Source organism: Pezoporus flaviventris, unplaced genomic scaffold (genome assembly GCF_033815535.1).
Source record: "Pezoporus flaviventris isolate CSIRO_AGI_PZ_B2104156 unplaced genomic scaffold, CSIRO_AGI_Pfla_v1 ptg000013l, whole genome shotgun sequence".
NCBI classification, from domain to species: Eukaryota; Metazoa; Chordata; class Aves; order Psittaciformes; family Psittacidae; genus Pezoporus; species Pezoporus flaviventris.
In genome coordinates, this window is record NW_026892561.1 from 29236480 (window position 1) to 29262236 (window position 25757).

The 25757-nt window shown below is 40.5% G+C and overlaps 1 protein-coding gene across 3 annotated transcripts in view; it reads left to right on the plus strand.

Moving 5' to 3' along the window:
* Positions 1-25757, plus strand: part of SPATA16 (spermatogenesis associated 16) — a 100129-nt gene that overhangs the window by 34369 nt on the left and 40003 nt on the right. For all 3 annotated transcript variants that reach the window (XM_061452529.1, XM_061452530.1, XM_061452531.1), the window contains exons 3-5: positions 836-981; positions 12759-12848; positions 24555-24639. In XM_061452529.1, coding sequence (XP_061308513.1) covers positions 836-981; positions 12759-12848; positions 24555-24639 — 321 coding nt within the window. The remainder of the gene's footprint in view (positions 1-835; positions 982-12758; positions 12849-24554; positions 24640-25757) is intronic.

Genomic DNA, 25757 nt, shown 5'->3' on the forward strand with positions numbered 1-25757 from the left:
AAAAGCTAATTTTTACTACTCTTGGGCATTACAAAATCAGGTAGATTAATAAAACAAAGATTTGAGGACTGAAGGTTGTCCTACCCAGTGCTGCAGCTCTGCCAGCACTGAGGACTCTCCAAAACTTTTAAGGAATTGTGCATTATCTAATTCTAAAGATGTGCATTCTTAAACATTGTTTACTGAGAAAGTCACTGGCTGTGATGAACAGCAGGCAGTTTATCTATCAGGGAAAGATAACTTTTTAAGAGAAAATATGATGCTTCTCTCTGCTAAATTCTATATGGATCAAGATGATCGGAAAGATGGTCGATCTCATCCTTTTAACTTGCTATAGTAGTCTTCTGGAAGGACAAGTCCTCCCATGAAATGAGGGCAGGATTTCTGGTTTCCTTGCCTTGTATCACACTCTGCTTTCCTACCCATGGGACAAAGGCAGCAGAGCCTAAGGCATCACTGGCTTACTGAAGTAAGTAAATAGCTGTCTGAGCCTCCTCCTTCAACCTCCTTCTGAAGACAGCCATGGATTCTGGTATCCTGAGGTTGAGCCTCTAATTTTTTAGATGGGGAAAAATACAGCTTCTTTCCTAACAGTGCTTTTTAGGTTTTAGTTTATTTTCTACTGTCTTGACTATCCCTTCCAGGAATATGACACTGCATTTTATATTATATTCACTTGTATTTGTACTGGTTTTTATAGTGCTAACTTCGGTTGAAGTCAGGGTATATTTTACTTGGAATTCCATCTACTCAATTTATCAGTTACAAAAAGCATTTCTACCTAACAAAAGGTACATTATAACATTAGTAAATAATGTTTTTGTTTCTTGTACAGCTTTTCAGTAAAGGTGCTGCTATAGAGAATCCCTATGAGTTACCTACAGAAGATCTTTCCAGTATTGCCAGTTTTATTGAGACAAAGTTTGTAATCTGCTACCTAAAACTGAGGAAGCCTGATGAAGCTCTCAATCATTCACACAGGTAAAAATAAATATTGATTAGATACACTGCTAAGACAGAAACAAAAAATGAAAGACCATGAATTAAACCTGCGCAGGAAAAAACAGTCTAATAATGAGAAAAGAGAAAGCAATAAAACACAAGTTACACGTGACACTGATACTTAGTGTAGACTAACACAACATCTGGGACATTAAGCCACAATAGCCCTGTATACATTTAACTGCTTTGATAATGCATAAGGTAAGGTTTTGCAAATAAGTCATACAGTTCAGGGCACCCTTAAGGCTGAAGCTAGGCAAATGTAAACATTCTTAGCCTTATATGACAGTAATGATATTATGAGCTCTTGATCTGCTATCAAACCAGATTAGGTCAGGGATAGCTTCAAATTATTTTCATTACGTAATTTCTCATAGGCTCACTTGTGATCCACATGACCAGCACCACCAGCAATACATAAAGAAGCCAGAAAAAAAACTCATACATGGTGGAGATGAAATTCCCATTAGTTTCAGATGAGTTTGGATTTTGCTGGGCTTGTGCTACCCTTAATTAGCATTCAGGCATAAGGATAGTTTCTGTTAAGCACATGCATGTCCTGCCAGCAACACTTCATTACTGAGGTCTCTGTTCTTTTTTCTTTCCCTTGGATGATGAGATGTATTAAGATGGATACTGCAATTAGTGCAGTGAGGGTTTTTTCCATACAATCATTCCAAATGAATGTAACTACAAGAGAGTCATTACAACAAAAGAGAAGGCACATGCTTATGCCTGATGCACAGAAGACAGTGGTGAAGAATGTGTTGGTCTAGAAATGCAATGCTACCACGGCAGCAGTTTCATTTAGCTACATGCTAAAGTCATAGATTCTCAGACCTAATGACAAGGTCTTCATCTCCCATCCGCATTGATCCCCACCCTTTTCCCCACTATTTTTTGTCTGTAAAGCTATACCTACCGGGAGCTTATACACACTGGGGGCATTCATCCTTCAGACTACTTCCAAGTACCTTTCTGGGTTAGATAGCTTGAATGCCCAGGAGTGGTTAGAGAACATTAGGTGTGCTCCCAGGGCACACATTTAGCAGGGACTCCTTGCAGGTGGAGTATTCTGGTAGATTAGTCAAAGCATAGGAAGCAGGGAAGACGAAGACTGAGATTCCTGCCCATGGTAGGGGGCTTGGAACTAGATGATCTTGACATCCTTTCCAACCCAAACCATTCTATGATTTCTGTTACAAAAAAAAAAAAAAAAAAACACAAACCAACCAAAAAAACCCACCACAAAAATCCATAGAATGCACTCCTCACACAAACTAAAAATCAAACACATTTTTTCATGGTTTCTCAAAGACCATGTTAGAAAAGAAAAAAAATGTATGTATAAATTTGACTGGACTCCCAGCTTCTAGTAAAATCACTCTTATTCCAACTGGGATTACCAAGAACACTAAAATAAGGAAACATTTGGACATATAACTGGAACAGGAAATACTTTACTTCCTTTAAATTATATTGGTTTCAAAATAGTAAAATGTATTGACCCTGGTGCTGCAGAAACTAAAGCCTATTCAGACATGCCTTGGTTTCAATTTCTAAAACAGAAATCCACAACCTACAAAGAACATATATGCAGTCAGACTGAGATCACTAGAAAACTGAAAAGGGGAAAATTCTTCACTTTTTCTTATCTGCAATTATAATTACTTGTTCTTAACATAACACAAAGAAAAGTGGCGATCAGTTATGCCCATTTTTAATATAATTCATTTAATAACTTCCAGAAAGGGAATAAACCTGCAGACCATAGTTGTCACACTGAAAAATGCAGCAACTTGTACAACAGTATGTCAATTAAAAAAAAAAACATTCCGAGACATAATTAAGAGAAAGACAAGACTTTAAACACAATTGCTATATTTTTCAAAAAGATCATATAAATTACTGTATGCTTGCCTACTAAAAATAGCTTACTGCTATCAGTTAACTGCTGTATATAGAATTTTTATTCCTATTGAGTTTTTATGTCATCACCACATTGTAGTGGCTTGTTGGTAATCCTTTGGCATTAATCATGAATCCAAATTAAAATATTCATTTCTGCGTTTATTTGCATTTACTGAAATATTCTTTCTTTAATTTAATGTAAATTTCACAGCTCATGCATTCATTTCTGAATCCTTATTAGCCAAAAATCAGCTTTAATATTCTCACACAGAGTTGTATCAAATATATAGAATGGGTTTTGCTAGGAAGAAATCTTATAAAATATCACAACTAGAGGAATAGAAACAAATTCCAGCAACTTTGTTTTAAAGTATTCAAGAACAGGCATTTACAGGAGAATAGCTTTCCCATTCTTAAGAAATGAAAGGGAGTAGAATTTATATCATCGGCCTTAGATCCTGTATAAGAAGCCAAGTCTTCCTGAAAAGTGGGAATTGTATTCTCTGGTTTCTCAATATCAAAATTTAAGGCTGTCTTTAGCATCACTGGCACAACTGAGGACCCTGGCTGGGTTCTGATCATTTGTCAGGCTGATAACAAAAGATTTTACCCTTTGCAATCAAACACCCTCATCCATCACAGCTTTGAACAAACCATGGATTGACCTCACCAGGCAACATCTGCAGTAACCTACTTGACCACCAATTTTCATCATGAGATAGCCATCAAAATAATTCCTAACTTGCAGTCCAAGGCTATAAAATGAATCACACAATATTTACATGCCCTGTGGTCCTTTTGGCCCAGGCATTATGGCATAACATGGTTTAATGATCTTAATAACCCCATATGGCTTGCTGAGAAATTAGATTTTCCCTTTGGTTACAGAAGGTAATTCTCAATTATAGCAGATGGCAAAACAGTGAAGGTCCAAGAAGTCAAGAACTGAATAAGAAACCTCGGATTAGTACTTAGGCCTTATACTGCTCAGCCTCATAATGTCAGTGGTTGAATTTCTGCCCCAAATGAAAACAGTCACAAAGCAGAGCATGGCATTTCAGCAGAGCAGTTCCCCAGTTATGTCCGTTCTTCAGAGGGCCAGGCCCAAAAGAGAAATCCATAAAGCTGCAGTCACATGTGAAGAACAACCCATGGAGTATCACGTACACAGCTCAGCAACAGTTAGGATTCAATTTTGTTTGAAAATGGAGAGAGTTATGCTGAACTCTAGGACAACTGAAGGTAGACAATCCTTCAAAACATGATATACATTACTTCCTTGATGAGACTGTATATCTTCTTACAGTTTCATTGTTTATTTTCCTTTTTTCCTCCGAGCAAGCTGAAACAAATCATACAATAGAATCACAGAATAGTTAGGGCTGGAAAGGACCTTTAGATCATCTAGTTCCAACCCCCCTGCCATGGGCAGGGACAAACGCACACTAAACCATGCCATCCAAGACTCCATCCAACCTGGCCTTGAACACCACCAGGGATGGAGCATTCACAACTTCCATGGGCAACCCATTCCAATGCCTCACCACCCTAACAGGAAAGAATTTCCTCCTTATATCCAAACTAAACTTCCCCTCTTTAAGTTTTAACCTGTTTCCCCTTGCCCTATCACTACAGTCCCTAATGAAGAGTCCCTCTCCAACATCCTCATAGGCCCCTTCAGACACTGGAAGGCTGCTATGAGGTCTCCACACAGCCTTCTCTTCTCCAGGCTGAAGAGCTCCAACTTCCTCAGCCTGTCTTCATATGGGAGGTGCTCCAGTCCCCTGATCATCCTCGTGGCCCTTCTCTGGACTTGTTCCAACAGTTCCATGTCCTTTTTATGTTGAGAACACCAGAACTGCACACAATACTCCAGGTGAGGTCTCACGAGAGCAGAGTAGAAGGGCAGGATCACCTCCTTCGACCGGCTGGTCACGCTCCTTTTGATGCGGCCCAGGATACGGTTGGCTTTCTGGGCTGTGAGCACACACTGAAGCCGGCTCATGTCAAGTTTCTCATCAACCAACACCCCCAAGTCCTTCTCCACAGGGCTGCTCTGAATCTCTTCTCTGCCCAACCTGTAGCTGTGCCTGGGATTGCTCCGTCCCAGGTGTAGGACCTTGCACTTGGCATGGTTAAACTTTATGAGGTTGGCATCAGCCCACCTCACAAGTGTGGCAAGGTCGCTCTGGATGGCATTCCTTCCTTCCAGCGTATCAACCGAACCACACAGCTTGGTGTCATCGGCAAACTTGCTGAGGGTGCGCTCAATCCCACTGTCCATGTCAGCAACGAAGACATTGAACAAGACCGGTCCCAGCACCAATCCCTGAGGGACGCCACTCGTTACTGGTCTCTAACTCGACATTGAGGCATTGACCACAAATCTTTGTTGTGGCCATCCAGCCAGTTCTTTATCCACCAAGTGGTCCACCTATCAAATTGATGTCTCTCCAATTTAGAGAGAAGGATGTCATGAGAGACAAACGCTTTAATCTGCATTAATACCATATGTATTTAAAGGAAGGCTATAAAGAAATCAGAGACCCTTCTTTTTACAAGGAATCACAAGGAAAAGACAGGGGTAATGGGTACAAGTTACTACTGGGGATATTCCATTTGGACACAAGAGAAAAATTTTCACCAGGAGAATAATCAGTCATTGGAATAATTTCCCCAGGGAAGTGGTGGATTCCCCAGTGGTGGACACTTTTAAGATTCAGCTGGACAGGGAGCTGGGACATCTTATCCAAACCATGCTTTTGCCAAGATAGTTTGGACCACATGATCCTTAAGGTCCCTTCCAAGATGGCATTCTACAATTCCCCAACTGCTGTGGTGCTCATGGCACACACTATTTCAAGAACGACAGACACAGCTTGATCTAGTTGCCTAAACAGACTGCTGTTCACAGAGATCCTGTGCATGGATCAAGCACTAGAAAATGGGGAAGAAGTTAATGTCACCTACCCAGCTGCAAGTGGCAATAAGCATTTTGTTTAATTCATGCTTACTTTGGATTACTCCCTGTCCAGCTGTAGGATGGCTGCTGGTGCATAGGGCTCCTCTAGAAATAGTCTACTCGTCAGGGAAATAAGGCTGTCCACTGTAAGTGAAAAGTCATACCTCTTCCCAATGGGATTGCCATCGTACCATAGGAAACCCACATCTGTTGATGGGAACTGCCATCTGGAAGGATGCTTGCAACTTGCCTCCTCCCAGAGCACCCCTGGGCTTGACTCCTTGCCCTCCCTTCCCCAACATGGAGGCTGTGGATGCAAGAGCTGGAAGGCAGAAGATGAATCAGACATTGTGGCATGTTTCTTTAACATTATCTCTAAGTAATGCCTGAAAAATATGTTCATGATAATGAGGAATGCTGTACAGAGCTATATTCAAAATATTTTGCAGGTTAGAAAAGATTTTCCTGTGTCCTTGCAGACTCTGCTTTGCAGCACAACTTGCTGCCAATACTCTCCCTCCCTCCCAGAAAGGCAATGTATAGAGAATGTAATAAATCTGTAAAGCTTTTTCTGCTATGCCTTTTTATGTGCTCAGTGGAAGGCAAGGCTCTCTAATGCCTCTTGCACAATTCACAGGGAGACACATGAAGTAGAAAATAGCACCTATGTTAAGTAGTACGCGATTGCTTTAGTGATGACTTAATAGAGGGAATCTCTTCTGGAGGCACAGTGAGGGGGAAAAAAAAAAATCTAAAAACAGCTGAAGCCTCACAGATTTATTCCCAAATCCTTTGCATTTTTCCCTGTGACTTTTCAAACACTTGAAAGGTTTAAAAAAAATTATTAATCATCAAGCTTTATGCAATATCAGTAGGAAGAAAGGCATCTCAAAACTTGGTCAGTGTATTATAGATAGGATAAATCAGTACTCTTTCATCCAGATAAATTCAGAATTTTCAGAATAAAAATTCAATATTCAGCTAGTTCTTCATTCCCTAGCTTCCTTATTTTGCACCTTTAAAGTAGGACTATACTAAAATAAGTTGAAGAATAGAATTCTAGTGAAATATTAAATAATCAGAAATAAATAATGCAATGATGCTGTGATACAGTGCAGTCAGTGGGCATTAAAATTGAGATAGAATAGAAGGGCAGCTCAAGAGCAGCATAGACTTTCAGGTAGCAGTAGAAAAAGGTGAAGCATAATGGCTGATGCTGCTAATCTGTGGGAAGTCTATAGTGTAATGTATACTTTGCTCTAAACTACTCTCATAATCTCTTACCTTTACAGAAAAATGAAGAAAGAGAAGAATTAGCAGCACCTAATTACTTCAGCAATTTTGTTAAGCATATTGCAATATACATAATAGATGAGATATTATTAATACAAACCTATTCCACTGAGATGCTCTTAGTAATATAAACCAGAAGTACTCTTAAAAAAATAATTCCTTCACATGCAGCATTTCAAATATTTCTCTGTACTTCACCTTTATTACTTTTTAAATGAGAAACATTTTCTCTGAATTCCAATTCTCAGCTCTGAATCACACATTATTTCCAGGTTGGTATACTAGCAACATAGTTCCTATTTTATGGGCTGAGACTTCCTCCACTGAGATCAAAGGTTATATTCCCCTTGACTTTAATGATGCTATATTGCAAAAACATTTATCTACGCAATGTATGGTGGGATCCTATTATGGAAAGGTGTATTTGGTGGGGGTAAAGGGGAATAGGGGAAGAAAAGCTCTGGAAGAAGCAGTCTGGCAACACTTTATCAGAATCAGATGGAATCACTTTATGGAATCAGATGGCTTGGTGGCAAAGACAGTGCTACTTGTACAGCTGGAAAGTGAGCTGGCAGTGCACTGTGCACACAAGATGGGAAATGCAGAGTATCTCCATTTGTATTAAGGTGTTTTGGGAGCTTGAGACAAGATCTTTCTAAATATCTTTTTTTCTGGATTGAAGAGCATTCTCCTTTTTACCACCTTCACAGATGAGGAATCGAGACCTGTATAGCACATTTATCTTATGCTTGCAATTCAAAGCAAATTGCTGCTGCAAACCTTTTAGTATGACAGTTATATTTCACTTCACTGACAGAGAAAAGGCGTTGTGTGAAACCTTTTTTGGGAGCCCACACTCCCCCCCATCTTGTCTGTTTAGATACAAAAACTTCATGAGATGGTTTCTTCAGTGCACTAAAGGTCCTTGCCCACAGATGCCATAACTGCATTTTACTTCTAATTAGCTGTACAAAAAAATTGAACTGCACACAAGCAAGTCAGGTGTCCTTCAGCATAAAGGGATTTGGACAGGTTCCTTGATCCACTTAAGTTCAGTAGAAGCTTTTATGTCTCTGTTCACAGCTGATGTCTTTGTTCGCAGTGATGACAACAACATTAGAAGGGATTCCTAATGATTTATGAGGTTACCAAAGAGACCCATTACAAAGTCTGCCAGATTTGCCTTTATGGGTGCTCTTATAGCTACATCTACATGGCCTCTTTGTCTTCCAGCTTTTTCCTGTATAGCACAGATGTTATCTAGTTTTCTGTGTCACTTCTTTAAAGTGACATAAAAAGGCCTTCAAGTGCAGGGCAGGGTGCAGACCATTGCAGCTAGGCATTTAGTGGCAACAGAAACTCCCCATGGACTCATGTGTCTGAACCTGCACAGCCACCAAGAAACCAAAACCTAGCTCAGGAGAAAGGCCCTACCTCCCTCACATGTCCTTTCAGGTGGCTCTCCTCACCACAGACATCCTCCTTCTGCCTTTGTTAATGCCACTAGCACTGAAACCACCACACTCTCATCCTCTGGAACAAAGTGCTTCAGCATGCCTGCTTTCACAAGCCTACTAAATATTTCCACCCGCTTGTTGCGACAGGGAGGATTTTTACCTCTTCAGGATGTCAGCTTTGGTAAACTCTCACATAGAGCACAGAACCCCTTAAGCTTTTGTGTATCCAAGACACATCCCTCTTTAGTTCCCTGTAACAGCACTAGGAGGATAAGTGGTTTGGAATAGAAAGTTGGCTACAAGCAAACATTCCACTGTTAAGTGCTCAAATAAAACTTAAATGAAATCTTAACATAGCTGCACATACAAACTGCAGGAAAATATGATAAGATTGCTTCCTGGCTACCATAGGGTTTAGAGATTTGACTGCCTCTACTAGGGCTGAACTCTTAAACCAGCCCTTGGGATCACAGAACAGAGTATGGCAGACTCAAACAGATGTAAGACTAGAACTACATTGCAGATATTAAGCTCCCTGCCATATAGATGAAACAAGAAAAAAGTTGAGGTTCAATGTAATTGCACAGGATTCATCAGGTTCATCTGAGAGTATACTGGGGCTGGATCATCAACTGTACTAATCAACAGTATTCACTGAAGATAAAAACTCAGTGTTGGTCTACACCAACTGAATATGTGGCTCTGCTGAATACTAGTTGACATTACTTGTACTGATATTGTATTTAATGTTGTGGTGAAGAACACCTCAGCAACTGCATCTGTACTCAGTAACAGTGACAGATGGATGTGCCAGCCCTTTAGCCCATGCTAGCTTTATGTCTCTCTGCAGAGGCACATATTGCTTTAGCACTGAATTTTTACTTCTGATAGATCTCCCAATTCCTTTCTAATAGTAAATTACAATTGACTATTAAAATGCTTCTGTAAAGATCACACTGTGTCACAGAAAAGCTTGGAAAACTCAGAAAAAGCTTCTGCTACTCTACTCAAATAACTGCACGCACTCCTACAAACGAACTATCTTTTACTTACAGTACTAGCAAGAAAAATGAGTTTATCTGCTTTAGAGGTGAAGAGTATTTTTTTTTTTTTACACTTGTTTCATCTACAGAATCACCTCATTGACTTTTTCTTGGCCTATAAAGGCCAAACAAGAACTATGTGGTGGATAGTAGCAGAGGCACTTTCTCATGTCAGTCAGAGTTAAATCCCTGTTGCATTTAGGAAGGAATTTGATACAGGATGCGCACCTTAGACAAGAAGCAAAGTGATTCTTGCCACACCTCTTTTCTTAACACCAGGCAGCAAGACTGAAAGAAAAACTTGGAAAGAAAACCACAAACTAATGCAGGCACCTTTGATTCGCATACTCCAATTGTGAGAGAGTTGATGACTTCTTCCCCCTCCTCACAGTTTGAAAAAAAAAGATAAGAGGACAAACACTGTATTATTTTTAAGAGAAGATGTCAAGATGAAAAAATGAAAATGTCAAAAGAGGCTGATATACAGCATTACTTAAGGACTGTTTTGTTGAGAAAAACTGACCAAATGATTTACAAAAGGCTTTTAACAGGGCAGTCTTCGGATTACAGCAAAGATGAAAAATAAATGAAAATCTATTTCAAGTTTACTTTAGTCTAGTTATTTGACAGATGAGGGCAAAACCTGGCAAGAACACAAGTTTTAATCCTCAGATGTAGTGACTTTATTTGCAGTTTTGCAGATTAGAAGTTTTCTCTGGGCAAAATAAGAATTACTCAGTTTCAGACATTTCCTGTTGAAACTTTTTCTACCTGAAGCTCCAATGGCAGCACATGGGTAAAAAGACCAAAGGACCAGTGTTTCTGCTGATGGCACAAATTGCTGCACACACAGATTGTCCCGACTGTACTGCAGCTGGTGTGTCCACCACCTTCTTCCCTTCCTAATTCTTCTGTCAAGCCTCCCTCTTGAAACACATCCCTCCTAATTAATTACAGGATAAACCAGCCTAGTATCAAGACTGCTCATGGCTGGAGGTGGATCTTGGAGCACGGACTTGTTCTCACTATGCACAGCCTGGCACATTTCTGCCTCTCCAGATGGGCTCCCCATCTGCTCCAATTTGAAGGAGAACTTCCTGGAATTAGAGTTTTCCTCTTAACCTTTGTTTGTACAATTCCTTTGCTTCCTATTCTCATTCAGGATTGTGGGGTTGTTTTTTTTTGCCTTTTCACCAAAATTACCTGAAACACGGATTCAGGTTTAAAAGCCAAAGGGATAGCTTTGCACAGTTCTAGTGCACACTTGGCATTGAATTAGAACGGCTCATCATAAAGGCTAGTAAACTGCAGCTGCATCAGTATAGCAAAGGTTTGGGTAGAGTAGTAATACAGCAGCAGTTATTTCCAGCGTATAGGCTACAGACAGCCTAGCAACATCAAACCAGACTGCCAGAAGTCAAAGCTAGGGTTTTGATATTTGCTCAAGCTATTAAGGCATGCTACAATACTTTTCAGTATAGAGTTTATAGACCAAGAGAAGCAGTTGAACTTCTTGAGACTAGTAAAAAAAACAAAAAAAACCTCAAGATGGAAAACAGAGAGCCAGTATCTAATTCTATGAAAATCTGCCACAGTTCTATATTTGTTATAAGCCTATCACAGCACATCCTGCTCAAAGACTTATAGAAAATGTGTTGCTAACTACCAGAGAATTATTGATTTTTTTATTATTTTTTTTCTTTCCTAGTGCTATTGCTTGGCTGTGGTAGAGCAGATAACTTGGGGAGCAGGGGGAAGAAAAAAAAAAAATCAATATTGCTATTATCAGCTGTTGACTACAGTTTACAGCAACCATAATCTCATAAAATAGCTTGCAGAAGCAGTAGTTGTCATTCATGGAAGATATTACTGTTTTGGTCAAATCATTAAATGCTGATAGTATTTGACGTTTTGATGACTTTGCTTTGGTTAAATTAAGTTTTGGTGACCATCAGTACTGTCTAAACTTCAGACATGAACCATGTTCAGCATGCCATGTTTGCAGTTGGCATTATCTTTTCATTATTGCTAAGAATGATTTGTTCCTCTCATTAGAAAAACTGATTTTTAACATCTCATGCTGTTTCATACACTGTATTTTAGTTCAGTATTTAGATGTGCCCTCAGTCACTAAGGTCTGCACTCCTTCCAGTAATGTCTTAAATTACATGATATTCATTTGTCAGTTTTTTTAATCCCACACCTTCTTCCCAGAGAGGTAGTTCCTGCAGGGTAAAGCTTTCTGTCAATACAGTTTTCTGAGCATTTGTTCAAGTGTTGGACTGTGAAAGCACAGTTCCGAGTTCTACATTTTCTACATGCATGCAACAATAAATATTAAGTTTGGCATCCTACAACACACTGTATGCACCTTTTCTGCAAGCACCAGGAGAAGCGCTGACCAGAGAAGCCAGTCACTCTTTGGTTCCACTCAGAAGTGCAACTAACTAGATGTAGAAACTGTCTCTCTTGCCCTCCCCCTGCTCACATCAGAAGTCTACCCTGCCTGCCAATCTAACTGCTTAGCTTATGCTATTTTTAGCCTTCTTCTTTCTGATATTGACTTAAAGCCTATAATTTGTTACACTTGGAATTGCATCTGTTAAAGGTAAAGGTCTAAGAAACATGCCAAGGTCCACCAACATAGAACCTACCACTTGTACAGAAAGCATTTCACAAGTCTCCCAAGTTAACATTAAAACACATGCTACATACAGTTTTTCCAGGTAGATAATCAGACAACTGCGATTGTGGAGCCTAGGAGTTAACATGAAGTTGTACTGTAGCATTTTTGCTTATGTTTCCTACAAGCTAAAGGCAATATAGAATATTACCACAGTAACTTTTTTGCTAGAACAATACACAAAACCCCAATGAAACTGCATTTATGATACAACCTCAATAAAAATTTTAATAATGTTGTTCATATATCACAGCTGTCAAGGGAAAGCGAGAGTTCATACTACATTTGAGACATACAGTGTTGACCTGTATAGAGTGTGCACAGTATGATTCTTACAGTTTGATTATCAGTAGCTTTTAATGGTGTACAGAATAGAAATCTAAACTTGTCTCTCTCATCTTTTGAAGGAGCATTATTTTGAACCCATCTTATTTCCGGAATCACCTGCGCCAAGCTGCTGTGTTTAGGTGCTTAGAGAGATACTCTGAAGCTGCAAGGTAATCCACTGCTTGTGTATTTCTAGTGGTTTATCTACATCTCTTTCATGCCAGCTCTCAGTAGTAAGGATACCACCTTATATCCAGGCTTTTTCAAAGTCAGTAGGAGCTTTGCGCTGGCTTTGTGTATATGATCTCACTTGCAACAGAGCTCCAATCTTCCCAGTTGGCATAGCATGAATAATCCCAATTTTGTCCCTAGTTGCTGTTAGGTTAATGCATGCAGGAGCATTTACTCCTCCTCAGGCACAGGGGTGAACCCTGATTGGGTCCCTGGGCTGCCCTGGGGCAAAAGTTACATGCACAAAAGCATGTTCTCCTTCCTGGTTTCTCCATAACCCCGGGCCGAACCTCAGGTGGGCTCCGAGTGGATGGGGGTGGGTAGAGAATCAAGATCTCCGGGTACACTGTGGTATGCTGCAAAATTTAGCCTGCACGCAGCTGATGAGATTGCTGGTGTGAACGGGAGCTGCTGGCAGGAGGAAAGCCTACGAGAGGAAGCTCTGCTTGTATGTTTCCATTAATGCTGCCAAAACCTGAAAGTTTCAACATGCAGCAGAAGTTTTTAACCATTTAACATATTTAAATGAAAGAAATGCATGAGGAAATGCAATGGTGGTTTGGTATGTATCACCATTACTAGTACCATTAGACACTTACAGAGGACTGCTAAGCTAAAGACCGCAAGGTACATCACAAAATATTTCACAAATCATTAGCTAACTAATGGCAGAACAGGGAGTGCAAATAGGGAAGCTACTGAAAGGGTCACTCTGCTTATCATTTAAGATGGATGCTAGTGGTATTGCTCTGAAGCTATTAAAATAGCAGAAAACTAGCTTGTACAGGGAGTGGAAGACAACTTTATCCAAGCAGATATGCAGAGTTACAGAGAGAATTTGGGAAGATGAACTATTTTCTGTGCTGGACTTCAGCCAAAAGCTCTGGGACAAACACTTCCTTTCTGCAGGCCTCCCTAGCTTTCACAGGTCAGGATAGGGAGAAGAAATCTATTCCCAAAGGCAAACAGTTTTTCCAGATTTCCTTAAAAATACAATTTCAGACACCTGGAATATTTCAGTTGTCTGTAAACCCACCTTTGGGTTTGGTTGGTTTTTTTTTGAGGAGGAGAGGAGGAGGGAGGTGGGGTAGGGTTGGGTTATATCTCACTTATTCCCAAATCTTGTTAGAGCATTGGTTCAAAGAGAAATTGTCACCTTCTGAATCATCAACAGCTGGGGTCCACTGACCAGCCACACATTTTAGAGCTATGCTAGAAGACCATAGTCACTTTGTGATGGGGAGAGAATTCTGTCTAGGACGCTTTTAAACCCAAAAGTTCACCAGAAGCCCAACAGGTGAAATAATACAAGCCAATTGTTTGGGGTGCTGCAGGGGAAAGAGGACTTTCCTCTGAAAGACAGGTTGAAGATTTTTAGAACAACAATCATAGAAGTTAAACAATACCCTCTCAGACACTGATCTTTCCTAAGCAGCAATGCATATAGAGGCCCATATTTGAGAAGACAGTATGAGCTAAGAAGGTGTTCATAAATAAGATTTAAAAACAAACAAACAAACCATAACAAAACACATACAAAAAACACCCCACAGGAAAACCAAAATTGTGGTTAGTGTTACCGCAGATAAGGAATCAGTAAGTTTACTACATCAGCAGGCACAGGGGAACCCTGTGCGCCTGTTTTTCCCCCCACACCGAGTATCTTTCAGGGGGCTAGATTTATAAATGAGATTACATATTTTGTAAAGGAGAGGAACACTCTGACAGACTGAATCCAGAGTGATTCCAAAAGCAGTGACTATAGCAGTATTCAGAGTTTAGCCTAGTTTAACATAGTGTTATAGCAACTGTGCAGAGCTGCTTCTGCAGATTGTGTTAAACTAAGCTTAGCACTACTTCCACCATCACCGTGGAGTTGCTGGTCTTAGCTGAACCTCACTAATGGTGCAGAATGTACTCCAGTCATTACAGAAAGACCATGGCACAGATACTCAGTTGCAGTTTCTGGAAAGACAAACTTGGGTTTTGTTAGCATAAGGCATCATTTATTTCTGCTTGCCATTTCCATGAGAAAAAGGTCACTCTATTCCTTTTTCTGCTTTTAGGTATCCCTTGCCTTCCCACCCCTTGCGATTTTTATGTTATCGCCTAGTCCATTAAATACACCTAGAACACTGTACAAGTGAACATGAGTGGCTGGTTTTGAACAGTTCTGCTTGGCACAAGCAGCATGGATAACCACATTTAATTCAGCCTACCTATCACCCCAGAGATTCTGTCTCTGAGGACATGCCAGACTGAATTCTTTGGTTCAGAGAAAGTAGTAGGTTAGAGTGGGGTCAACTGTAATTTAAACATCTCTCTACTTCCTCTATGTGTAATTTTCACTAGTACAGCAGGAGAATAAGCACATGAAGCAGTCTAAATGCAAGGACATCTGAATTAATGCAAGGAGTCCGATATGCCCATATCAGCATCACTTCTGAATTTTGTCAGCTGCAATAGCAATTCCTGTGGGCTAATACTGCGATAGGATGCCACCAGGTAAAGTGCAACCTAAGGCCATTTGGCATTGTAAAGCAATCCTAGAAACACCAACGTGGGGTCATAGAATCTGCAAATGATTAATTCCGAAGTGCTGCAAATGCTTTCGCCAAGACGTCAGCTAGTAAATATATTTCTCTATAGGTATCTCTGATAGAGGACTGTTCTTGACAAACACTCTAAAGATTTAAACATCATATGGGAGAAAGCCTATTTCAGTGGAAAGATCATCTTGGCCCTCGAACAAGTGACCATAAATGCATTATACATAAATTTCATCTAGAAGTTACTGGGAAGTCTTAGCCATTAGAAGGTATTTAGGTTTAGGATCAGCATCCAATAGCAGCTACTAGAGGTACCCTGCCAAAGGACACATGGTCACAGCTGATCAAAAGATCACCAATAACCAGAATGGAAAGTCAGGGGCTCACTTCTGTCCCTAAACTAAGAAAATGCTCTTGGAGGAGGCCAAGGAGAACTCAACTTTCCTGGCAACATACCCAACTCAAATTATTCTGTGATCCTATGACTTCTACCTTAGGGAAGGATGAGATAAAGGACGAGACAAAGGATATGTATGTGCAAGGGTATGTATAAGCCACAGAAGAACCTCAGAGGTCCATGCTGCCTATAAAGACAGAGCAGACAAACTACCATCCTTTGCTTTCAAGAACAAGAGTGCTAGAAAGGGAACATGCACCCAAGAGCGAGCCTCAAAGCTCCTGAAGGAAGAGTTATGAGAGCCTACCAAGCCCACGGGCTGTGACCCCACAGCTGCACCCACAGGAGAAGGTCTAACCAGATGAGCAATAAGGCATGAAAGCAATTTCTCTTTTTTTACTCAAATAGCGCAGGCTATTGCTGACACTGAGTAACCTTGAATCAGTAGTAAGGTGAAAATTCTTAACTTACAGAAAAATATTGCCACCTATTTGCTTTGAAACTGGAGTTTTAAGTACAGAAGAGATTTTGTCCCTTTTTCTCATTAAGCTGTACAGCTCTCATCTTCTGCTAATCAAAATGCTGTGCTGATTTAACAGTGTCACTGTGTTCTGCGAAAAGCTTAAGATAGCTCTTTTATCACCAGCTAGAACACTAGTGACTTGAAATTAGTTGTATACATGTAAGGGAAAACAGACTGTCTGTCCCTCTGCCAGAACAAACAACTCATATTCATCTGACTGCATAGAGTAGGGGTAAGCAAGCATTAAGGAGGAAGACGTTTGAGGATCTTAATAGCTGGGGTACAGCTGACTCAGCTTTTTGACATTCATATTAAATAGACATAAAATAATCTAGATAAATCCATCATCTGAAAAGCAGACTAGGTCTGCAAGTAGTGAACCTCAGCCCTCTGTAAAAGTTCAGGTGTGTGTCCCCTTTTGGTCTGACTTGAAAACACGATGCGCGAAAGCTAGGTGAATAATTTGGGTTAGTTTGTAAATCCAGGTTTGTTTTACAAATCACAGAGTTGCACTAAGGAAAGCTGTAGTAATAATTGGGGTTGGGGGACACACTGCTGAGTGCCTCTAAACCAGGGCAACCTGCCTTTGTATCCAGCCTGGGTTTCCTCTTGGAAAAACAGATGAAGGTTTATATTGTTTCTCCACCCTAATGGTTTCAGTTTTCCTAAACTGGAAGAAAACTAAAAACCAAAAAAACACCAAAACAAACAAACAAAAAAAAACAAAACAAAAACAAAAACAAAACACCAGAACCACAACACACACACCAAAAAAAAAAAAAAATACTCTTAGAAAAGGAGTGGGAAACCTGCTGTCATGGCAACGGACCACCCCACCCCACCCCCCCCGTCAGCACCGGGCTTCCCTCCGGAGCCCCGCGGCTCCCCAAAACGTAGAGAGCTCTCCCGGCCAGGGAGGCGCGTTTGTGTACCCTTATTTCGGGGGCTGTCCGGGGGTCAGAGCCGCGGGACTGCCCTAGGCCGGGAGCTGCGGAGAAGTGACCAGTGACGCCCAGGCCCGCAGCCAGCCCTGCGCGGCACCTCCGCCGCCCCACGCCTGACCACCCCAGGGCTGCTTCGCGGTCAGGCGGCTCCGGCGGGCAGCGCGGCGCCCCCTGCCAGGAAGCGCGTTGCACGGGCAGCACGCGTTGCCCAGGGCCGGGAAGAAAACGGGATCCGTGAGATTTTGCTGGTTTTGTGATCTCCAGACTCCCCAGAGCAACCCTGCGGAAGCAGCGCTGCATAAACTGCATCTAGGAAAGGAGCTTCGACAAGTGCTGGGATCAAAGCCCAAAGGAAAGTCCACACAGCCTATTACTTAATTTGATGCCACCATACGATGTTAGACTCTGTCTACCGGCTGTTATTTCTGGGCCACACATGTTATTCTTTACCATTTGAGATTGTCCACATGTCAAACAACAGCTGGCTCCAATAGGGGCAGATCAGAGGCAGCTTTCAACGCTCACATTCTCCACGTCTGGCAGAAGAAAATCTAACCACTGACAGTACAAGACACGCCCCTAACCCAGGGAGCATAAGACGCAAACACCAGCGAACAGGGCAAGCACCAAGGGAGAATTCAGAACAAGCACACACCATGGATTTCTGGAAGTTTCCTGGCATCTCTGCCACAAGCAGTTCCAGCTATCCTATCCTGTCTCTAAATGGCTCAGCCATGAGGCTAACGCAGGAAGTGGGGCCTCCCATACCTCCTGGGATTTGTAGAGCATATCCATTTTGACTAGTGTTATTTCATACCAGCTCACAGCCCAAGATTTTGCTAGGCAAGCAAGCAGCCTGTTTTCTTGAGCATGTCTTGTCATTTTAAAAGGTTTGTCATTTCCCTGTGCATCACTCAGCTCAGGTTTGTAAAGCAATTTCCATGACCTTATGTGGCAGTTGCCATTAAATGAGAAATGCTTGTTATCACTGCATAGCAATCTCAGTACAATGCAGAAAGTTGTTACCTGCATGCAACCATGGCACAGATAATAAATGTAATAAATGTATTCTAAGTACAGGTGCCATTTTCTTTGCAGGAAACTTACTTCTCCTTTCTCGCAATAGGCTAATGACCCAGAAACTTGAGCAAAGACAGTAGACATACCCCATCACCAATCTGGAAGGGCTAGGCAGGACAGAAGAGCATCTTCCCAGTGCACTTAAGGTTCACTTGTGAAATGCACAAAGGAAATTTTTAGCCGGTCCACTGCAAGAATTAGCAACATCAAGGTGTTATACAGAAATAACATAACTGTTTGCCCCATTTGGGGGCTAGTCTACATATAACTAAATCCTGATGTTAGTAATTTCATTTTTGCTTAATATTCTGGAGTTGTGTTCATCTCTCATCATCTAATGGTTTCCAAGTGTCTCCATAACATCAACGTAATTCGTTTACATTTACTTAGGCTATATAGATATGTTTAAAAATTAACTATTATTATTTTGTTCACTTTTCAAATAGGATAATTGCATTAAAATTATTACCTCCTACTTATTCCAGTTACAAACATCACTTTCCTTTTATAATCTCAGAAGAAAATAAGAAAGGTCATGCAGAATAGAGCAGTAGCTTATTTTGTATCTTGCTTTTTAGTCTCAGTACTATTGTATTGGAGAGCTTAAGTACCCAGGTATCTACATCTGAGCTGATCTAAATAGGAATATAATAGGAAAAGTTCCTTTTAAACTGGGAAAAAAGAAAAAAAAAATATATATATATACTTACCCTTTCCAAGCAGTAGGTCTGCACAGAACTAACACCACACAGCAGCTGCCAAGGCCTCCTTTTAGTACCATGTACTGAGGATCCAGGTGAGATCACTTGAAGTAGGGAGCAACAGCTGCCAAGGCCTCCTATTAGTATCGTGTACTGAGGATCCAGGTGAGATCACTTGAAGTAGGGAGCAAAGGTGATTTTCTGCTACTTGTCAGGCTATAATGTGCCTAGACTGTGATTATTCCTAAGGCTCTGCAATCTGCAGAGAAATCTTCCTCTCCCCTGCAGGGCTTCCTTCCTTTCTTTCTCTGTAGCTCAAGGGGAGCAGTCAAGGCTTAAGGAGCTGACCTTGAGTCTTGCCCTCATATATTTCCCAGTATTTACAGTGGTAAATGAACACACAAGTACGTAGCAACCATTCTAATTTCTTGTCCTCTTCGGAAATCTAACACTTTGGTGCATTCCAGAAAACTCTCCATATTTCTTATACCTGTACCATCCATTTTCTTGTCGTGCATTTGTGTGGCTGCTGCAAGGCATTTTGCTGTACACTGGTTGTTAGTGTCAGCAGCTGTCATGCAGCAAAAGCTACCTTTGACTCTTCTATTACAAGTTCTATAACATGTCTGGAGATGGGCCTAGGGAGACAGTTTAGGATCTGTGATATGCTCTTGGCTTGCACATATAGAAATATATCTTATTATTCTACACCACCAAGTGGCCAGATTGAGCAGATATTGCAAAACACTGCTTAACCCAAGTGGGTCAGGATATGTCATGGAAGTTCCTACTGACCTGAACTAGCAACTAGGAAATAAAAACATTTGAATTTAAAGCCTCATGTTTTGAAAGAAGGAAGTGTCACATTTTCTGCCACATCCCATAAGGTGTTCCTGAAGGTGCATTGTCAGAACTACTTCAGTTCCCATATCAGAGAGAGCTCCTTGGTGGGCTGCACACCTGAAACTCAGGCATGTTTTAAGTATTTCAAATTAGTGAGTCAAAACTGGTGGATGGTTTTGTAAATATGAAGCAAATATTTCTGAATATCAGTGAAGTGGTTGTGTCAGAAGTTGGACGGGGCTTTGAGCAGACTGGTCTGGTGGAGTGTGTCCCTGCCTATGGCGGGGGGCTGGAACTAGATGATCTTTGGGGTCCCTTCCAATCCAAACCATTCTGGGATTCCTTTGTTATGTTCTTTGTGCTCAGGAGGGTTCAAAGTTGGACCCTTATGGAGTCACTCCAGGGGTACGAATCAGAGTGAGGTCTGTTGCTGGCCAACATTAGTTGTCCAAAACCTCAGCATGACATAACAGCTGATCTCAACTGATAACATTACATATCTACATATTGCATTTCATATAGTTTTGAAATTGTAACGGGAGGGAGTGGTCCCTCATTCTGTTTCTGGCAATAGTAGTCAATGTATCAGGAAAGTCCTTCTTTCAAGGGCTTCTGCTTTCTGCTTTTCAGAAAGCCCTGTTTGGGAGGGGAATTAATCCTACCCATCCCTATTGTACTCACCATATAACTTCTTTTTATCTATGGAGTTCCAGTGAACAATGAAGCAACTCAGATTCATTCTCAAGATATATATTATCCCCTTAAACCTTTAATAAAAATGCAGTTCTACAGTATGTTCTAGAGTTTTGTATGCTTCATTCCAACTATGATTTTACATTTAAAATTGATGATAATTCAACACTGGGTGCCTAGTTTAGTCGTTACAGATTCCCCTGATGATCTGTATTTAATATTTTATCAGTCTGCAGACTGGACCAATGTTTTCAATGTGCAAGTAGAAAACAAGGTTACAGCTGGTTCTGCAACTAATTTTTAAACTTTTTTAAAAATAGACACAGCATGTATTTACTATATGCAAAAGTGTAAGTAATATTAGGCTAATGCAAGCGAGATAAATGTATACAAACAGAAATGGCAAGAGTAATCTGAATTGTGGAGTTACCTGTAAAAGTGACTATTATTTCAGCAAACTCTTTACCTCTTCCCCAGGCAATTCCATCAGATATAAGAAGAGAAGCTTCAGAGTCAGGCAGTTTGAACTCCATCCCTCTTTTTTTTTTTTCTATTTTTGTCTCAGTTTAGGGAAAGCAAATTTCTCTCTTCTTCATTAGCACACTGCAGGAAATGGAAGCATTGCGTTGTACAGTGTACAAAATTATCACAAATGGGTCTATTTTTAAATAAAGAAGGGCTCTCCAAATAAAGAAGAAAACCTCCAGATAGCCATATCATTGAAGGAAGGTTGGACAGCTTTGCTGAAATGCTGTTACACACGAAGCCATCAAAAAAGAAATAAAACCAAGTATGGCGTCTTGAGATATGTGCATGCAATAGGCTTTCACTCTGATAAAAGCGGGAGAAAAAGATGCTAATGATCTGGGTCACTAGCTCTGGATCTTAAATAATAATTTCATAAATAGTATTTCGTTAAATAATATATTGCAGAAGTCTCATTTTAGAGTGTCCCACGGGCTTACCATTTGCTTACTGAATGTCTTTGTTACCTGAATTTCTAAGGGCCACATGGATAAATATTCACCTGGAGTTAGAAACACAGCTAAGTTATGTAGACCTTTATGTATTTCAGTATTTAACCTACCTAAAATCTCAATCAGTTTTTTGGCTTCTGAGAATTTAGGTGCCTAAATATTTTTCAGTGCCCAGCCCTGTAACCATATTCAGACAGCATAATTTCACCTGTGTCCCTGTGTCTGGAAATTCATAGTTCCCTACTGCATGTGTCACTTTGGTTCTGTGAATTGAGCTTTGGAGGCCTTTGAGGAACACTTTCTGACTTGGGCATATTTGGGGTTGGACACAGGTCATGCACATAGAGCCTTAATACTTGTGCTTCTTTTGAAAGTGGAATTTTTTAATTGTAAACGCTGAGGTCACAGTAGCAAGTGTGCTCCCTGATGGCCAAGGAACTGAGAAGCAAAACTGGGATGGAGGCATGTGAAAGGCTCAGAGGGGTTTTATGTCTGTGCCTTGCCATTCATGATATAGTGCATGACAATATAAAAGAAAATGAGTATGGATAAAAGCAGACATTGAAAAACTAAACTCAAATGCTGGAAATACAAGTGTGCTTCTGATTATTTAAATAAGAACAAATTAAGGAGGAAGAATAAAGAGGAAAGGCATTTGTCTGGAGTGCAGCAATGCCTGGAGATGTCTGCCACAACCAGAGTGACATTATGCTAAGCATGCTGCAAAGAATTAGCAAAAGGTTGTGCCAGGAGGACTCGCACACCAAATAAGTAAATCAGTCAAATATGGTCATCCGCATTTTACAGCTGATGCTGAGAAACAGAGAAAGATGAAGAAACTTGTCTGAGAAATTATTCCAGATTTTTCCAGGGCTCTGCACATATCTCCTCCTTTGAAAACAGTGCCACACTGGGACAAAAGTCTTGGCTACCATGAAGGAGCAGGAGGTCACAAACTGGATGTCCTGTTGTGCTGCCAGTGGGATGCATTCTCACGTCACCAGTCTGCAGCCCAGCAGTAGGGATGTAAAAACACACTGCAGGTGTCTCTGTATCAACTGATTGTGTTCAACCCATGGCAGTGCTCCACAGCAGCAGGCAGAGATGGGGCGAAGCTCAAGTTAAGGATTTGCCAGTTTTAATCTTTGAAATGACAGCAGTTGAGGCATGATGTATCTATAGGGTCCCAAATTGTAAATGACCACTTGCAAATGTGCTTTGACTCCAAGACAGACAAGGCTTTAGTGCTTAAGAATTGCTCTAAATTTAGACTGAAAGTTCCTTCTTTCTGACGAGGTGGCTGCAGGAGGCCTCCACTGCTCATGTACACCACTACAAGTAGCTGTGCCATTGCCGTGGTAGCTGGAAGCTTTGTAGACCACCTCTGGTAGACCAAAGGTACACAATAACATGACAGATTCATTCAAAGTCTTCCCTCAATTCTGTGCTGCACAGTTATTTCCCTTTTCCACCTCAGAATATAGTGAAGGTCTTTCCTCAAAACTATCCCAGGTCAAGCAGGCAAAGCTGGATGCTTTGCTCACCTTCCCTGCTTCGTCCACAGGATCCATATGTCGTACCTGGGATTAAACACTGACACCAGTTGGAGTCAGTGAGAGTTTTGCCAATGAATTTCAAGGCAATGAAGATTTCATCCTTTGTTCATCCTGTGCCGGCTGCGCTCATGATGTTCAATTAGAAACCACTCTTTGTTCTAGTGCAGTCAAGAGGATTTTTGCCAATGATTTAAATGAGCATTGGGTAAAGCTTATGGATAAATCCAGTCCTTATGCAGAAATCCATGGATCCTACTGAAATGCTTTTCTCCTAGTGAAATTAATGGGAGCTGCATGGGAACATCTACGGGAAGATTTAGTTCCTGTTTGTAACAATATGTTACCCCCTGATACTGGCCTTGCTTTGAAATGTTTATTGTTAAATCCGTGTATTTTTGGTTATGTCTCATTAAGAACGTAATACAGCCTTGGAAAATGCGTTCTGAAAGGGTACAACAACAGGATTGGGATTACTGTTTGTGAGACACTTTTAACTAGGGGAAAATTTCAAATTCAATTTATGGTAATGTCAAAGCACAATTAATATATAGGCAATGATAAGGGGAACATGCAGAAGTACACATTGCTAGCACTACATCAACAAATAAACTTTTGGTGCTAGTAATTAGGTACAGAAGATTATTATATGTTTAATTGACTAAGTGACAATTTGGAATTACATCTAGTCACATTTAATTGGATTTGGAATCTCTAGAGGACAGGAAACGAAGAGCAATGTGGAGAGGCAGCCATAAAAGCAAACTGATTTTCTAAAGTCTGTTAAGACTCTACATTAATATCCATTGCACAATAGTATTTTAATATCCCTCAGTCTAAAAAGAGCAATGTAATGATTGTCACTGACAGTGGGAGTACTAAAGCATACTCCATTAGGTAGCAAGACGGCTGATTACTTTTAATTTGTTTTGTTGGGATTTTTTTTAAATATAGTTTAATCAAAGTTGAACTATGAGTTAGCCATAGACAAGTAATAAGCTCAGATGGCCAAGCCACAGGGTGTTATACATGTTGATGATGTCCTAGAAGAAATGTACTTGCACATAACATACATCCTCCACAAATACTATAAAGAAAAAAAAAAACAGACTAGAATATTGTATAGCAGTCATTAAATATTTTCTCAGAGTAAAATATGGAAAAGCTATTAAAAGAAAATGTAGGGATGTTTGCTTGCAGATAGTTTAGCTAGTTGAAAAATGTTTACTAATGCTTATCTTACTGAAGTTGCACAAAGACTGAAAGTTATGTATAATCTTTTGATACAAACCTTGTGTTACACTCTTTAAGAATTACCTCCTTTAAATGTTGCTGTATACATCCTTCCTTCCCTGTACACTCATTTATTCTCCTTTTGTCATCAGGAGCGCCATGGTCGCTGACTATATATACTGGCTGACAGGAGGCACTGAGCAGCATATAAGCAAGCTCATCAAACTGTATTGGCAGGTAAAAACTGATAGCCCAATGAGGAAGGAGGTGCCTATCTTACTATTAAGACCAAAATGAAGGATTACTGCTTAAAAGACTGCCGACAAAGGTAGCTCCTGGCCATATCAATCAACAGGACACTATGTAGTACTACAGTATTTATAATGAAGTAGATCTTCTTGGACTAATTTTAAGGGCAAAATTCAAGGTTGTTAACCCTTGGCTCATACTTCAATTTTATGGACTGCTATAAAATTTAATTCTGGATACTGTATAGATCCCTAAGCTATTTTTTGTGAAGTCTTCCTACCTTAGTGACACTTTTCTTTTGCAATTTGCATGATACTAATCTTCTGACACCTTTCCAAACTCTTCAACTGGAAGGGGAGTTAAAAATGACTTCAACAAATGGTCTCAGAGAAACCTAAAGTGCTCTGTGAAGGATGGTTAGGTAAGACCCCAGTCCACAAAAATTACTTACGTGGGGAGTAGACTATTGACTTCAATGAAATTTGTCTCTGGAGCTATTTGAGATGGCTGTTCAGCCCCATCAGCACAAATTTAAGTTTAAGGGTACTCCCTTCTTCACTGAGGAGAGCTCTCCTACAAACCTGGAGGTTAATGGATGCTAGATCCTTTGCTGGGAGACACTTATTGCTGCAAGAACTTACCACTGCCACTGGTGCTCCAGCCTTCACCCCCCTAATTTCAGTGCGAACAAGGTGCATTTCAGAGGGAGAGCAGTGTTCGGGCTCTAAGTGGTGGAAATCCCTTCTGTCTCCAAGAGTGGACCTTGCCCTCGGGTCCTTCTTGTCCATACAAGGGATTTAATGATACTAGGAACAATATATGTCCCTAGTGATAAAATTTCAGTCTGATTCTGATCCCATTTGTGGGTTTATTCTGTGAGAACATCTGTGACATCTGTACTTTATGTGAAGTGGTGCAAAATATGTCTGACATGAGCCAGGGTAATAAAGATCAGAATCTGGTATTTTATCTTCACTTCCGCAGTAAATTCTTCCTTTATAAAACTATTCTTAGTTGCATTCTTATTGGTAAAATTGAATAAATCTCAGTTCTGGGAGCTGCTGAATTTCAGTACTGCTGTGAGTGCAAAGTGCATCTCATTCAGA